The following is a 17,018-nucleotide window of genomic DNA, read 5'->3' as shown; positions in this document are numbered from 1 at the left end:
GGGCCTGCACTGTTAAAATGCACACACACACACGCACACACACACACACTTACACACACACACACACACACACACACACACACACACACACACACACACACACACACACACACACACACACACACACCACACACACACACACACACACACACAGAGGAAGGCCTGTAAGAATCTTCTTCAATTAGGAGTGTTTGGTCTTAACACCGCTCTGGCGTTGACTAACCCACTGCTTCCCCGAGAGCCAGCCAGCATGACAGTTGAGGCTAATTGGCTGAGTGGCTGAGCAGCTTTACTGTGGGTGCTGTATGAGGTGATGGACAGGTGTGTGTGTGCGTGTGCGTGCGTGTGTAGGTAGGACACACTGAGGTTATTCATGCACAGACACCTGGCTCCCCTGTGAGTGTATGTGCATGTGTTTTCACAGCTGGGTCTGACTGGAGAATGCTGGGTAAAACAGGGTCCTCAGTCGTCCCTTCGAACACTGACCCTCTGACCTCACACCTCGTTTTGACAAACTCATACACAAGGCTAATACACACGTATCTGCTAATGAACCACATCCAAATCACCGTAATGCCCCCGAGGCCATGGTTTATGGGGAATACTATTGTGGATAGGATTTAGACACGTGCCAGCAACATCCTACCATGACAGTTTTCACAATTTACCCTTAATGGCACTTTTAGTTATCAAGCTTCTTTGCATCCATGTGACTAAAGCTGGTTCTCAAACTTTTAATACTGTGTCAGCCGTTAAAAGCATTTAAAATTTTCCAGTGACCCATCGATAAACAAAACCAATGTTTCTGCCCACAATCCAAAAACCATCGGTGGGTCCTGACCCTCTATTTGGGAAACTGGAGAATTCCTGTAAAACTGAGTGTGTATTCATTTGGCCAGAGTCAGCCAAATGTGTGTGTGTGTGTGTGTGTGTGTGCGTGTGTGTGTGTGTGTGTGTGTGTGCCAGCTCCCAAGAATGTGTGTATTGTTTATCACATTCCTGGTGTGTGTAGAGAAACAGCCAGAGAAACCGAATCCCTAACACCAACCTTAACACAAGCCGCTGTCCACAGGCTGTCCCAGACAGAAAATTGGGAGGGTTAGTGTCCAAATAACACTCTGGGAGAGGAGAGAACAATGAGTTTGTTTCCTACACTGTGTGTTTCGTATGTGTGTAAGTGTTGTGTGCGGTATTGCGTGTGCGCGCGTGTGTGTGTGTGTGTGTGTGTGTGTGTGTGTGTGTGTGAAGTGTGTTTTCTCCTGGCATGAGACACAGTAGGCAGGACTGACAGGCTCTTTTTAGTGTATTATCAATTCTATCTAAACCAAACGGGTGTCAGTGTTCAGCAAGCATAAAAACACAGTGGGACATGCTGGCCTGTGTGTGTGGGTGTGTGTGTGTTTGTGCGTGTGCATGCGTGTGCATGTGTATGTGTGAGTAGAGTTTGGAGAGAGCTAAGGGAGATAGAGAAAAAAGTGTGTGTTTTGTCCGGGCTCTGCAAACGTAAACATGGTGGTGTGTTAGCCTGATTGCTAATGTGGCGCAGCTCCGCTAAGTGCCACCTGGCCACTGCCAAAATAAATAGTGTGCACGCGTGTACGTCACGTGTGTGTTTGTGTGTGTGCTTGAGTATGGGCATGCATATGTGTGCATGCATGTGTGTGCGTGGAGCTGCTAAGTGCCACCAGGCCGCTGCCAAAACAAACAGCTCTAATGAGAAGCAGCTCCTGGGGAAGAGAGGAGGCCAGGGCTGAAGCCTGGGGCTCGCCAGCCCAAACACACTGGCCCTGCTGTCTCCCACACAGGCTTAAAGAGAGGCCTGTTCACCCCCCACCTCCACCTCTCCACCCCTCCAACCTATTCCACCCCACACCAGACAGCGCAGGAGTTAAAGTGTGAGAGGGATAGATGAGTGGGTGTAAGGAGCAAGGTTGATAAGGTTAGGGGTTGATATGGTATGGGTTAGGGGCATCACAATTTACAAACAGGTATTGTATCAGGAAACCAGTGGAGTGTGTGTGTGTGTGTGTGTGTGTGTGTGTGTGTGTGTGTGTGTGTGTGTGTGTGTGTGTGTGTGTGTGTGTGTGTGTGTGTGTGTGTGTGTGTGTGTGTGTGTGTGTGTGTGTGTGTGTGTGTGTGTGTGTGTGTGTGTGTGTGTGTGTGTGTGTGTGTGTGTGTGTGTGTGTGTGTGTGTGTGTGTGTGTGTGTGAAAGTGTGTGTGAAAGTGTGTGTGAAAGTGTGAAAGAGAGAGAACTGTAGCTAATTCTGAAAAACACAAGTTAATTTTTGTACTTGATTGTGAACCAACAATGGAGATAAAACATTATAAAAGCCTGCTGTGTGCTCTGTGATCACCAGATGTTTGTGGGTGTCTTTGTCTGTGAGTAACATACATTATCATAAATATACAGGCAGTACAGCATACACAAGATGCATTAACCAGACACCAGAGGGGAGACCACGTAACATACAATATCATTTTTTTTAAAACACACACAGCCATGGTTGGGGGTGGGTGAGTGTGTGTTTGTGTGTGTACAGGGGAAGAGGAGACAGGAGATTAGGGTCTAAAGTCTCTCAGTCTCCAAGACAATCCAGCCTGCCTGCCTGGCTACCACTCCTATTTTAACAGAAACAGACAGAGAGGAAGAGAAAGAGAAAGAGAGAGAGAGAATAGGGGCGGAAGGAGGAGGAGAGATAGAAGAAAAAGAAACAGACAGACAGACGAAACAGACACAGGGAATGAAAAAGGGGTGAGGTGTGAGAGATGGAGAAAGAGACAGAAAACAGAAGAACCTCCTCCTTAAGTCAGTCCAGATAAGAGTGACCCTTTAACTGAATGAGCCTCATACTGGCTGTGCTGAAAAGCTGCTCATGTAAATAGCTTCGACATCATGTGCCTGCTAAATATCCGGTCAGACATTGCCCTCCATTGCTCCCCACACAAACAGACTGACTTTTTGGTACAAGCATTGCCTGCTAAATGAACTACGCTTTCGCTAGTCCCATCAAACATTGTGCTTTATACAGTATATTGCGTGAACTCAAACACCTTAGTCTGGTTATCATATTATTTAAATTATTTTGAAATGTTAAAGAGTGACTGCCCCTAAAAACCAACTAATCCATTTGAAAATGGCATATGTGGTATCGATGTAAGTTCGGACATTTATTCTAGTTTAATAATTGTCAACAAAGTGTAAATAGGATCATTTTGGTCATAAAGTCAGTCTCCTCTAAAACAGAGCATGGAACTGCTGTCCATCACAAGGAGTAAATGAAGGTTGGGTTTGGATAACAATTATATCAACAAATCATGCCCCCTTTTGCCAAGCTCCGCGTGCAAATCGCCCCTCTGCTCACGTTGCTTCCCTTCATTGAATGGGGCTCCGTTGTTTCGCAGTCCCCAACCACCGACGTTCAAAGGATCACAGCCATTTGAGACTGAAAAGCCCTACACAATGCATGCTTCCAGCAGGATGTACAGCCAGCAACTATGGTTTGTTTGCATGTGGAACAGGTGGTTTGAGTTCGTTGGTCCAGTGGTGCTGAGTATACCGGTAGCTAGACCATAGACCACTGGATGTGTGTCTGGTTATGTAAGAGATAATCAACGAGGGTCTATATGTTCTCTGGAAAAAAAATGAATGACTTGGAAGGTGTGTTCCACAACTCTCAAGCGGAGAGGAACTGACCTTCCAAGGAGTTGCTTTATTTTCCAGAACACATAGAGCCCCGAGTTGATTATCCCTTTTATACCATGGCTATAATTTAACACATTTACCACTAGAAATGTATTCAACATCTACTGAAGGAGCTAGCAAGTTTACAAGATAGTGACTGTAGTTGCCTTGGTAACTGAACAAACAGACTAGCTAGATTAGCTAACCAAACCAACAGTCCTGGCTTGCTATTATGAAAATTGATTTCAACAATGACAATAATATTTTCAATTTGACTTTTGCTTTCAAAAGCAGATCAAACATAGAACATGTAAGAATTAACTATAGCCATTGAATTCTACCATGCAAATATACAGATATATAAGGAAATAATGCACACTTTAGAATGCCCTTCAAGCCAATCAGAAACAAGTATTCAACAATGCAATGGTATAAGTATATTTTGGTAATCATTATCACTATCATCACTAGTATAGCTGACGTTAACTAGCTATCTATCTACCTAACTAGCTAGCTAGCTAGCTGGCTAACATTAGCCTACCTCAATACAACTTGAATTTGGCTTGGAAAAACAATAACATTTCAAAAGAATGGCATGATGATGTCACCTTATTGACTTTAGATGCAGTTTAACTTTAGCAAGCTAACTAAGATTGAGGGGACCACCGTATTTGAGGTTTTTATGAACTTTGTTAGTAACAGTAATGGCATCATTGCCATAAGTAATGATTTGACGACATCATAATATGGCAAAATTGTTTCCTTCTAATTATTTGTCTACTTTAGCAATGTCATCATATTTCCATGCCACTCTAAGTTAGTGTAATTTAGACGAAACAGTCACATTAGCCTATGAGGTGCAACCCATGTCTAGGGCACAAATAAATATTGGATTCAGCTAAGGTGGTACTAAATTACTCATGTCTGACTAGCAGCAACAAACTCAAACCAACCTGAATCTAATCCAATCTGGAGCCAGTCAGTCTACATCTCTAAAGCATAGAATTAGCTTCCAAACGAGATATTGTTATTTCTCGAGCTGTGTTTATAATTGAGGCATGATGACAATCATTGACCATGTTTTTCTGTTAGACAAAGTGCACAGTTGGGTGCCAGACTGATCCCCTGGTCATGAACCGATGTGGGAACCTACCAGAATGAGCAAAGGTGGTTATCATAACATGTCCAGCAATGTGATTGCAATGGTTTTAACAACCCCCCCCAAAAAAATAAAAATAATAATAATAATAATTGAATTCACTGTTCACTATTTTCACAGCTTGTCAGGCAAGACCTCAGAATAAAAGTGTGTCATGTGACACAAGTAGCCTTGTGACACTTCTTCCATTGTTGCCAGTCTCCCTCGACTCACCATAATGAGGCCTCTGATAGTGACTTGAGTTACTGCCCTGAGAACACAGACGGCTTCATCAACAACGACAGGTGATGTGTGCTATGTGAAATGTGAAAAGTTGTATTAAAAAATACCAGACTTCCCAGCCAAGCAGATACAACTAGTAGAGTCATTTTGGATGTGAAGTGCATTAGCAAAAAGCGTTGTCCTTTCTTCAGAGAAAAATGCAATTGACCATTTGGCTGTCTATTATATCACCCGGTCACAGCCCCCTCCCGGTCCACACCACCTCATACGATTGCCTGCTGAAGAGATATTCTGTTTGCAGCCGAACATACAGCATAGAGAAGGCCAGCAAGGGGGCCTTCATTAGCATCATGCAGACATGCCCTTGCTGTGAGCATTCATATGAATGGAAGAGTCAAATCCAATTGTATTCGTCACATACTTCGTTAACAACAGGTGTGGACTAACAGTGAAATGTTTACTTACTGGCCCTTCCCAACAATATAGAGAGAAAGCAAATAGAGAAATAATAGAAAAGAATAACACTTAATAATAAAAGTAATAATTTTACATTTTTGTCATTTAGCAGACTGTCTTATCCAGAGCAACTTAAAGGAGCAATTAGGGTTAAGTGCCTTGCTCAAGGGCACAGACCGATTTTTTTCACGTAGTCAGCTTGGGGGATTCTAACCAGCAACCTTTCGGTTACTGGCCCAGGGCTCTTAACCACTAAGCTACCTGTAATAAAACACAATGACAAACGATACCTCGGCTATATACACAGGGTACCAGTACCAAGTTGATGTGCAGGGGTACGAGGTAATTGAGGTAGATATGTACATATAACTAGGAATAAAGTGAAAGATAATAAACAGCAGCAGCTTATGTAATGACTCAAAAACTTTAGTGCAAAAAGGGCAAATGCAGATAGTTATATAGTTAACCAAATAGCTATTTGGACTAACTATTTAGCAGTCTTATGGCTTGGGGGTTGTTCAGGGTCCTGTTGGTTCCAGACTTGGTGCATTGGTACTGCTTACCGTGTGGTAGATTAGGGTGGCTGGTGTCTTTTACAATTTTAGGAGCTTTCTCTGACACCGCCTGGCATAGAGTTCCTGGATGGCAGGAAGCTCAGCCCCACTGTGGTACTGAGCCTCACACACTACCCTCCGTAGCGCCTTGCAGTCGGATGCCAAGCAGTTGCCATACTAAGTTGTGATGCAGCCAGTCAAGATGCTCTCAATGGTGCAGCTGTAGAACTTTTTGAGGAATCTTTTCAGCGTCCTGAGGGGGAAGAGCAATTGTCGTGCCCTCTTCACGACTGTGTTGGTGTGTGTGGACCGTGATAGATACTTAGTGATGTGGACACCGAGGAACTTGAAGCTGTTGACCCACTCCATTACATCCCTGTCAATGTGAATGGGGCCGTACTCGGCCCTCCGTTTCCTGTAGTCCACAATCTGCTCCTTTGTCTTGCTGACATTGAGGGAGAGATTATTGCCCTGGCACCCCACTGCCAGGTCTCTGACCTCCTCCCTATAGGCTGTCTCGTCGTTGGTGATCAGACCTAACACGTCATGTCGTCTGCCATCGGATGTGCTGTAGCCTACCGTCACTACCTGAGGGCGGCCCGTCAGGAAGTCCAGGATTCAGTTGTAGAGGGAGGTGCTCAGTCTCCAGGGTCTTTAGCTTAGTAATGATCTTAGAGGGCACTATGGTGTTGAATGCTGAGCTGTATTCAATGAACAGCATTCTCACATAGGTGTTCCTCTTTTTAGGAAAGGGCAGTGTGGAGTTCAATAGAGATGGCATCATCTGTGGATCTGTTGGGGCGATATGCGAACTCGATTGGGTCCAGGGTGTCTAGGATGATGGTGTTGATGTGAGCTATGACCAGCCTTTCAAAGCATTACATGGCAATAGGTGTGACTATCACCCCAGTCAACTATCACCCCTGTCCAACCCAGTGGCCCCAGCATCCACCTCAGTAGTTCTGAGCTCCAGAATGTAGACCACTTCACATACAGTATCTGGGGAGCACCATCTCCAAGGACGGCTCACTCAAACAATAAATAATAAGCAGAATCCAGAAAGCAAGCCAGTCATTGGGAAGGCTGAGGAACAGGATACTTAACCATACACCCTCATATTTCCACAGAGATTAAAATCTATCATACTGTAGTGATCACAACCCTGCTGTATGGCTGTGAAACTTAAAGCCAACTTCATGTCAAGCAGCTGAAGATATTCCACACACAATCTCTAAGATCTATTATGGGTATCTGGTGGCAAGACAAGGTATCCAACCTGGGAGGTACTGCAGATAGCTAACAACACCAGCATTGAGGCTAAGATCATTAAGGCACAGCTCCGATAGACCAACCACACCATCAGGATGCCCCAACACCGTCTCCCAAGCAGGATCTTCTTTGGCGAGCTACAGCATGGGCACCGGAAGCCAACCCAAAAAGCGCTTCAAAGACAACCTTAAACACAATCTTAAGTTCTGCAATATCCAGCCCAACCAACTCACAGCCATCACCTCCTCCCGATCAACCTGGCACTCCAAAACCATTACTGCAGTAGACAACTGCCAGAACAGAAACAACTGTCTAGCTGCAGCCAGAGCAAAGCACCATTCCCACACGATCGGACCAACAACACTGCTGTCCTGGCTAAATTCTCAACCTTGCCCCATTTCCATCATGGCCACCTAATCATCCCCATCATTCCTAATTGTCTTATATCACTCCTCACCTCTCTACCTGATAGCTGATGTGTGGTGAGTGTTCTGGTACAAATGGTTGCTGTGCATCACCCAAGTGGGTGCTACACATTGGTGGTGGATGTAGTGAATTTCCACCCCTTACATCGCTTAGAGCATCTGGAAAGGCGCAATATTAATGTGATCAATTATCGATTTTATTTCCATCATGTGTATATTTTTGTAAATACAACCTCTCGATCCAGAATCATCTCTTGCATTGTAAATAAATACCATTCACCTACCAAATATCGAACCTGGCTCATCTGCAACATGACTGTGCTAGCCTACCTTACTGAGCTTAAGCCTAGGCATTAGCTAGGGGAGCACACACAAGTTTTCAGACAACACGAGAGGTTGTTATCGCGCAAGCATCTCTGAACCACCTGTGGTAAGTTACATTAACATTAGTGTCTTTGAATGCTTGTAAGTATGTTCACACTCCACCCTGGGTTTTCCATGAGCTGTATGTCCCTCTGTGGGCTTTAGTCAGGTGTTTACTGTCCTGGCTAGTGTTTATCAAATCTGATCATTACCCCTCATATCCACACTGACAGGGGTGTGTGTGTGTGTGTGTGTGTGTGTGTGTGTGTGTGTGTGTGTGTGTGTGTGTGTGTGTGTGTGTGTGTGTGCATTTTAACAGTGCAAGCCCTGGTAGACAGTCAGGCAGGGTCCCGTTGGGGCAGCAACGTGAGACAGAGAGAGAGAGAGAGAGAGAGAGAGAGAGAGAGAGAAAGTGAGAGAGTAATATACTGACAGTATATGGGAGAATGTGTGTGTGTGTGTGGCAATGCAGTCTAATATCCACCCTGACAGAGCTGGCAGAAGCGAGCTGACCCCGGCACGTGAGGTCGTTCCTAACCCATTTCCTGCCGGCTGGTGCTGGACTGTTTGTGATGGCGACACATCTCGCTCTGTTCGCGGGGCAGGTGTGGAGAGGGAGCAACTCCGTGTCTATGTGCATGCATGAGAGAGAGAGAGGCTCAGTTAGAAAGTTATTTTAGGCACAGTCATCCCAGTAAGTTATTTTTAGGATTGATGGACTGAGTGTGTGTTGTGCTGAATGACAGCGTGTGTATGTATACCTACAGATTGCAAAGCAGGAAATGCAAACTTGTAGTGTATTTGAAGTTTCAAAATGTATAAACCTCTACAAAAATCTCCATGATATATAATCCACATAATTATTCACATTTCCTGTTACTGCAGGATTATTTTCCTGCTGTAGCAAACTCACTCAAATTAAGATCCTACATCTGTATGTGCTTGCTTGTGTATGTGTGTGTTGGCATCAGAGCAGACTGGCAGGCTTGGGAGGCTGTGGTAAGGCAGTGTATGTGGATGGTGGAAGGTGGCTGTGTAGGTCGTGTGAAAGAGCCGTCAGAGTGACGCTTTCCCTGAATTTGATATAGATCAACAAAGCTCCTAACAGAGTCACACCCCTATACCCTCCTCCTCCATACCTTTAATTTATCTACCCCTCCTCTGCTCCTCACCCCATAATACCCCTTCTCTACCTCGCCTCTCCACCTCCGTCCTCTATACATCTCTCCTCTTTCCACCTCATCTCACACTACCGCTTCTGTTTACCTCCTCTCTTTACCTCTCCTCTTTACCCTTCCTCCCTCTTCCTCTCTACCCCTCCTCTCTTTTCCTCTTTACTTACTCACTCCTCCACATTTCTACCAAAAGAATCCCACTGCGTGTGTGTGCGCTTGTGTATGTGTTTGGGATCAGTTGTTCCTTTCAGGATATTGTATTATTCCAGGGTGAGCACTCTCTTGAGTTTGGGGATCCAGGTAAACCATCGGAATGCCATCAGAATTCCATTGGAATGCGGCGTGATACTGACACAGCCTTGCAAGAGGACACACATACCAACTTCTATAGGTTTGCTACAAAACACACACAACCCCCCCCAGCCTTACCGTCAGTGAAATCATCAATTCTACATGGACATTTATGAAGAGACATGTGTTCTCAGAATATTTTTTTTTACCTTTATTTAACTAGGCAAGTCAGTTAAGAACAAATTCTTATTTTCAATGACGGCCTAGGAACAGTGGGTTAACTGTCTGTTCAGGGGCAGAACGACAGATTTGTACCTTGTCAGCTTGGGGATTTGAACTTGCAACCTTCTGGTTACTACTCCAACGCTCTAACCACTAGGCTACCCTGCCGCTCCGATATTCTCCCACAAGACTCATTGTCTTGGTGTTATTCTGTTCTATACAGTAATGGATGTTCGTGTTGCCATGGTGACGAACATATACTGGGCAACCCCGTGTGTGTGTGTGTGTAAGACAGGTGGGTCTGGGTGGTCTGTGGGGGTTTATATGTGAGTATGCCCTCCGTGGTGAGAGTAGACTCATGAACACATTGAATCTCCAGGGATAACAAAGGCTCCCAGCCTGAGACATACTCTCAGTCAAGCCACCCTCCGATTAAACACATATTTACGTGTACACACACATACACACACTCATCTCCTCCTTCACAAAGATAAACACCTACAAAACAGCCCCCAAATTAAGTTATTGAATGATGTCACCTAGGTAATCAAAGCTAAGTTCAGTAAGGCATTTAACAGCTTCAGGAAGAAGCTACAGTATCTGCTTGTTCACAGAATCTCTCCTATCCACATTCCTCACTTCACTGATCACACACTCATAAAAAATGTATAGTTGATGCTTAACTTTCACATGCATTTGGAAGGAAGAATATAATCGAATAGAGAAAACAAATATCCACATAGAGGCCTGCAGCTTTCTCCTCCTAATACTCACAGGCATCCACACCACAGATGTACAGAGCTGTGGATGAGGTGATCTGTGAACTGTAAAATATTTCACAGCGTGAAACCGAGTTTTGTGAGTGTACAAAACATTAGGACCATATGCTCTTTCCATGACATAGACCAGGGCTGCCCAACCCTCTTCCTGGAGATCTACCCTCTTTTTGGTTTTCAGTTCAACCCTCTTCCTGGAGATCTACAGTCCTGTTGGTTTTCAGTCCAACCCTAATTTAACACACCTGATTCTACTAAATTAGCTGCTCAACAAGACCTGAACTAGCTGAATCAGATATGATAAATTAGGGTTGGACCGAAAACCAACAGGACAGTAGATCTCCAGGAAGAGGGTTGGGCAGCCCTGACATAGACTGACCAGGATAATCCAGGTAAAAGCTATGATCTCTTATTGATGTCACCTGTTAAATCCACTTCAATCAGTGTAGATGAAGGGGAGGAGACAGGTTAAATAATTATTTTTAAGCCTTGAAACAATTGAAACTGCAACGCTGCTGGGTTTTGCCCCACTCAAAAGTTTCACTTGTGTATCAAGAATGGTCTACCACCCAAAGGACATCCTGCCAACTTGACACAACTGTGGAAAGCATTGGCCAGAATCCCTGTGGAATGCTTTTGACACCTTGTAGTCCATGCCCTGATGAATTGAGGCTATTCTGAGTGCAAAAATTGGAAGGTGTTCTTAATGTTTTGTACACTCAGTGTGTGTATGTGTGTGTGTGTAGTGTATATGTATATATATATATATATATATATATATATATATATATATATATATATATATATATATATATATATATATATATATATTACACTGAAACTGCCAAAGTAGAGGAAAACATCAAGTGTCTTAATAGGGTGTTGGGCCACCATAAGCCAGTGTCTGGAACTCTATTGGAGAGCTACAACAACATTCTTCCACCAGAAATTCCATCATTTGGTGTTTGGTTGATAGTGGTGGAAAATGACGTCTCAGTATTGGGTTGAGATGCGGTGATTGATACAGCCATGGCATATGCCTTACATTGTTTTCATGCTTGTCAAACCATTCAGTGACCACTTGTGCCATGTGGCTGGGGGCATTCTCATCCTATAGGTGCGTAGCCAAAATGCTGGCCTGCCCAGCATTTTTATACATGACCCTAAGCATAATGGGACGTTAACTGCTTAATTAACTTGGGAACCACACATGTGTGGAAGCACCTGCTTTCAATATATTTTGTATCTCTCATTTACTCAAGTCTTGCCATTATTTTGGCAGCTACTGTATGTATGTATGTATGTATGTATGTATGTATGTATGTATGTATGTATGTATGTATGTATGTATGTATGTATGTATGTATGTATGTATGTATGTATGTATGTACATCATGTGACATCCACTATCACCCAAATAAACTAAGGTAACCTATAAAATTTGATATGTTCAATACTGTAAATTACTGTTTTATCAGTGGAGCAAGAGCGACATCTTTTGGTCGATTATTAGTCATCTGTATAGACTTTTGTCCTCTGGTATGAACTGCAACAGCAAATTAGATTTATGTGATTAAAAACTGGATACGTTAAGTTTATTCTAATGTGAATAAATAAAACTAAATACCGACGTTATTTTGCCGTTAACTTGAATGGAAATAACAGCTATCTCAGGTAGGAACCAACGTTGGTACGTGTTATGACTGAACCATTCCGGGGTTATTTTCTGGTTACACACAGTTTCCTTCCAAACAGCTGTTTTACACCTCAGTGTTTGAACAGGCGACTGTTGTTGTCTGCACTTTCTGTGTTGACAATCTGAGCTCTTATTGAACGTGAGTGTTTTTCATACCAGATACCTTTCAAATAAACGTAATTTGATTGTCTGTGTTTGTTTTTGTGCTAAAGCTGTGGCTAGCTAGCTGGCGAGTTTAAGTGCTCTCTGACTAACGTTAGTTGCTAACGTTAGAAGTGGAATGCTAGCTACAGTAGCAAATTTAGCTAGGTTAGGTAGCAAAGATGGCAGCTTACCGTGTTTGTTTGTGGACACAGTAGTATGAATTGTTGATCGCATTAGTTATTTGTTCAAATGTTCACGTGATTACTTTGATTATGCTTTCAATCTTACTTCAGGTCGAGGCGTTGTGCTGTGGTGGCTGTCAGTCAGTAACCATGGAGCCCACCTGTCGCAAAGACAAAGTGAAGTTGAACTCCACTCCTACTCGCGGCGACAGGGCCAAGCAGAAATCCGCCCAGCAGGAACTGAAACAACGACAACGGGCAGAGGTAAAGTCACAACAATGGCTTGCTTGGGTGGCAGTTTCTTTCAAACTAGCTAACTGACAAGAGTTGGTTAAATGGTCAGTCTTTTCCCACGTCTGTCAAACATGTCATTCGACAGTACACAGGCTATAACTGGCTGCAATTCCATGGATGGTTGCATTAGTTCCAACTGCTCAAGCTTTTGCAGAGAGGTCAAATGACATGTTTCAGTGATAAGGATAACCTACAATAGTTACCCTACATTCAACTTTTGACCCTGCTTTATGATGCCACTGCTAGTTGGCTGATCTTCATTGTTGTGTGTGTTTTAGATCTACGCCCTGAATAAGGTGATGACAGAGCTGGAGCAGCAGCAGTTTGAGGCCTTCTGTAAGCAAATGCAGTCCCAGGGAGAGTGACTGACAACCTCCCAATGGCAGCCCAGGACCATAAACCCTAACCTTCAGCAGCCCTGACCCACAGTTCAACTACAGTCTCAACCAGTAAAACAAGAGTATTTCTTACATATCATACAGACACGTTGAACTGTGAAGATTGCTGAGTGATTAACCGAGGGGTAATTTATTTTACATTTTTTAAACAACAAATTGACCTACTTGGGTTCAATTATTTGAATTCCATTTTGTTTTCTGTGCACATTGCACAATTTCTCTAGAGATAAATCAGATCCTGTTTGAACTGTGCAACGTAGTAGGGAGTTGTAGTTTCCAACAGACCAATATTCTACTTAGTTTCGCGCTTAAAACGTAATTAACTACAATGACAAAAATCCATTGCGCATTTACTTGTACAGTCTTTCTTTTACGCCTGCTACAAAAGAGGCAGAAGAATGCACAATCATGAGGGGGATATAGAGAGCAGTTGTTACTTCGAGGTATCTCTACCTGAAAATAAATTATCTATTCTAAGTGATTGATAGTTGGTATTCAGCAGTCATAAAAGTCTGCCTTATTTACTTTGAAGAACTACAAAATATAGATTTTGTCAAAGCATATGCAGCAGCTCTATAGAGATGAGCTGTTGACTTGGAATGAAATAAGTCATAAAACAAATGTAATATACACAACTGTAATGTGAATAAATGGTTAATAAGTGATAAGCAGCAATGAGCAGTTACTACCATCATGGGACTTTGATTCATTGTTTTATTCTGTAATACAGCATTCAACCCAAATAATCAAAACCGAAATCCAAAACCTTTTATTTTTTTAAATAATCAAGCCGAACCCGAAACGACCTCAAAGCACTAATCGTTTAGCACTAACTGTGAATCATTTGCTGAGGGATATTTCCATCCTGGTCCTGTTATGCAGTGGTCGCCATAGACATGATAAGAATCATGTGGATCACTGGTGGTGTGCTCTCCTATTGCCTCTCCTGTCCTCACGCGCTGAAACAGTTGTGTTTTCTGGTATGTGCAATGTTGTCACTGCGCCAGTCAAAACAGCTTTAGTGCATGGAGTGTAAGGACAATAACACGCAGACAGACTCAAACACTCTGGGGATACAGCCATTGGTTATCAACATGCTCCATAAGTTGTCATAAGTGGACATGCGTTGCATTGTGAATGTAACAAGACAAGATTATTGGCATATTCTAAACTCAGCAAAAAAAAGAAATGTCCTCTCTGTCAACTGCGCTTATTTTCAGCAACCTAAACATGTTTAAATATTTGTATGAACATAACAAGATTCAACAACTGAGACATAAACTGAACAAATTCCATAGACATGTGACTAACAAAAATGGAAAAATGTGTCCCTGAACAAAGGAGGGGGGGGCTGCATTAAGTACTGCAGTACATCTCATCCTCATGGACTGCACCAGATTTGCCAGTTCTTGCTGTGAGATGTTACCCCACGCTTCCACCAAGGCACGGACATTTCTGGATGGAATGGACCTAGCCGTCACCCTCTGATCCAACAGGTCCCAGACATGCTCAATGGGATTGATATCTGGGCTCTTTGCTGGCCATGGCAGAACACTGACATTCCTGTTTTGCAGGAAATCATACACAGAACGAGCAGTATGGCTGGTGGCATTATCATGCTGGAGGGTCATGTCAGGATGAGCCTGCAGGAAGGGTACCGCGTAAGGGAGGAGGATGTCTTCCCTGAAACGCACAGCGTTGTGATTGCCTGTAATGACGAACTCAGTCCCATGATGCTGTGACACACCACGACGGACCCTCCACCTCCAAATCGATCCTGCTCCAGAGTACAGGCCTCGGTGTAACGCTCATTCCTTCGACGATAAACGCGAACCCGACCACCACCCCTGGTGAGACAAAACCGCGACTCGTCAGTGAAGAGCACTTTTTTCCAGTCAAGTCTGGTCCAGCGACGGTGGGTTTGTGCCCATAGGCGACGTTGTTGCCGGTGATGTCTGGTGAGGACCTGCCTTGCAACAGGCCTACAAGCCCTCAATCAAGACTCTCAGCCTATTGCAGACAGTCTGAGCACTGATGGCGGGATTGTGCATTCCTGGTGTAACTCAGGCAGTTGTTGCCATCCTGTACCTGTCCCACAGGTGTGATGTTTGGATGTCCCGATCCTGTGCAGGTGACGTTACACGTGGTCTGAAACTGCGAGGACGATCAGCTGTCCGTACTGTCTTGGGTGTCTCACAGTACGGACATTGCAATTTATTGCCCTGGCCACATCTACAGTCCTCATGCCTCCTTGCAGCATGCCTGGGCATCTTTCTTTTGGTGTTTGTCAGAGTCCGTAGAAAGGCCTCTTTTAGTGTCCTCTAAGTTTTCATAATTGTGACCTTAATTGCCTACCGTCTGTAAGCTGTTAGGGTTTTAACGACCGTTCCACAGGTGTATGTTCATTAATTGTTTATGGTTCATTGAACAAGCATGGGAAACAGTGTTTAAACCCTTTACAATGAAGATCTGTGAAGTTATTTGGATATTTCCGAATTATCTTTGAAGACAGGGTCCTGAAAAAGGGAAGTTTATTTTTGCTGAGTTTATATACAGAGAAGGACTGTGTAATGAAGGTGTTCAGTTCCATTCCCAAAGGGCCACATGGGATGGCCAGGCTTATTTGCGCCCCTACAGGACTAGATATGCCCACCCGTTGGTGTAATCTATTCATAAATATGGATGTTATGGATCTGAGGTGCTACCACATTTCCACTCCAAGCCAAAGCTTAACATCACCCTTCTCCCCGTATTGCCTAAAGACAAATCATGACCAAGATTCAAAGATTTAATGTTCATCTTTTGTGGAGTCCTAAAGTGAATGTCCACAGCAAATTATAATATTCTTCCATCTAACTCTCATAATCTACAGTATGTCAATATTAATGGTGCTTATGGTTACTGCTTGGTTTTAAACACATTTTTAGACTAGCCTATTGTTTGTGTACTAGGGCTGTACAGCAATCTGTATAAAACAGGCTAATGTCACTGATAGTTCTGTCAATTACTGTATGCTAGTTTAAGCTGTCCACTTCCACACTGTTATAGTAACAATCTTAACTGTAGGCCTACCACCTTTTATTGTTCTGTTGGTTCATGTTTGATACACTGTCGTTCTGTTTTTAAAGCATGGTTTTAATAAATCGTATGGTGATTTGAAAATGTGCTATGGGTGTTTGATTCCAACCAATTTAGATAACTAGATATATCTACAACTAACACTTGACTCCTTAATGTGTTTAATAAGACTTAGACTTGTCTGAGACTGAAACGATACCTGCCCCAAGAAGTGAGCATAACAGAACTGCTATTGACAGCCAGCAATGTGCATGATCATATCAAACACCCATCCCCTGTCTTTCCTACAGTTGAAGTTTACATAGGTTAGAGTCAAACTCATTTTCCAACCACTCCACAAATGTATTGTTAATAAACTATAGTTTTGGCAAGTCTGTTAGGACATCTACTTTGCATGACAAGTCATTTTTCCAACAGTTGTTTACAGACAGTGAGTTAAGTGAAATAATCTGCATCACAATTCCAGTTGGTCAGAAGTTTACATACACTGACTGTGTCTTTAAACAGTTTGAAAAATTCCAGAAAATGCCAGGGTTTAGAAGCTTCCGATAGGCTAACTGACATTTGAGTAAATTGGTGTACCTGTGGATGTTGTTCAAGGCTCACCTTCAAACTTAGTTCCTCTTTGCTT

General features: G+C 43.3%; 1 protein-coding gene across 1 annotated transcript; it reads left to right on the top strand.

Annotated features, from left to right (window-relative positions):
- Positions 1 to 12,302: 12,302 nt before the first annotated feature.
- LOC112255485 (small vasohibin binding protein) lies at positions 12,303 to 15,165 on the top strand. Its single transcript, XM_024428465.2, has 3 exons — positions 12,303 to 12,430; positions 12,729 to 12,881; positions 13,190 to 15,165. The coding sequence occupies exons 2-3, from the start codon at positions 12,768 to 12,770 to the stop codon at positions 13,274 to 13,276; spliced, it is 201 nt and encodes a 66-aa protein (XP_024284233.1). The 5' UTR covers positions 12,303 to 12,430; positions 12,729 to 12,767; the 3' UTR covers positions 13,277 to 15,165.
- Positions 15,166 to 17,018: the final 1,853 nt, after the last annotated feature.

This window comes from Oncorhynchus tshawytscha, linkage group LG07 (genome assembly GCF_018296145.1).
Source record: "Oncorhynchus tshawytscha isolate Ot180627B linkage group LG07, Otsh_v2.0, whole genome shotgun sequence".
Classification (NCBI taxonomy): Eukaryota; Metazoa; Chordata; class Actinopteri; order Salmoniformes; family Salmonidae; genus Oncorhynchus; species Oncorhynchus tshawytscha.
Note: the sequence above shows the minus strand (reverse complement) of the source record. Positions and strands in the feature narration are given on the sequence as shown.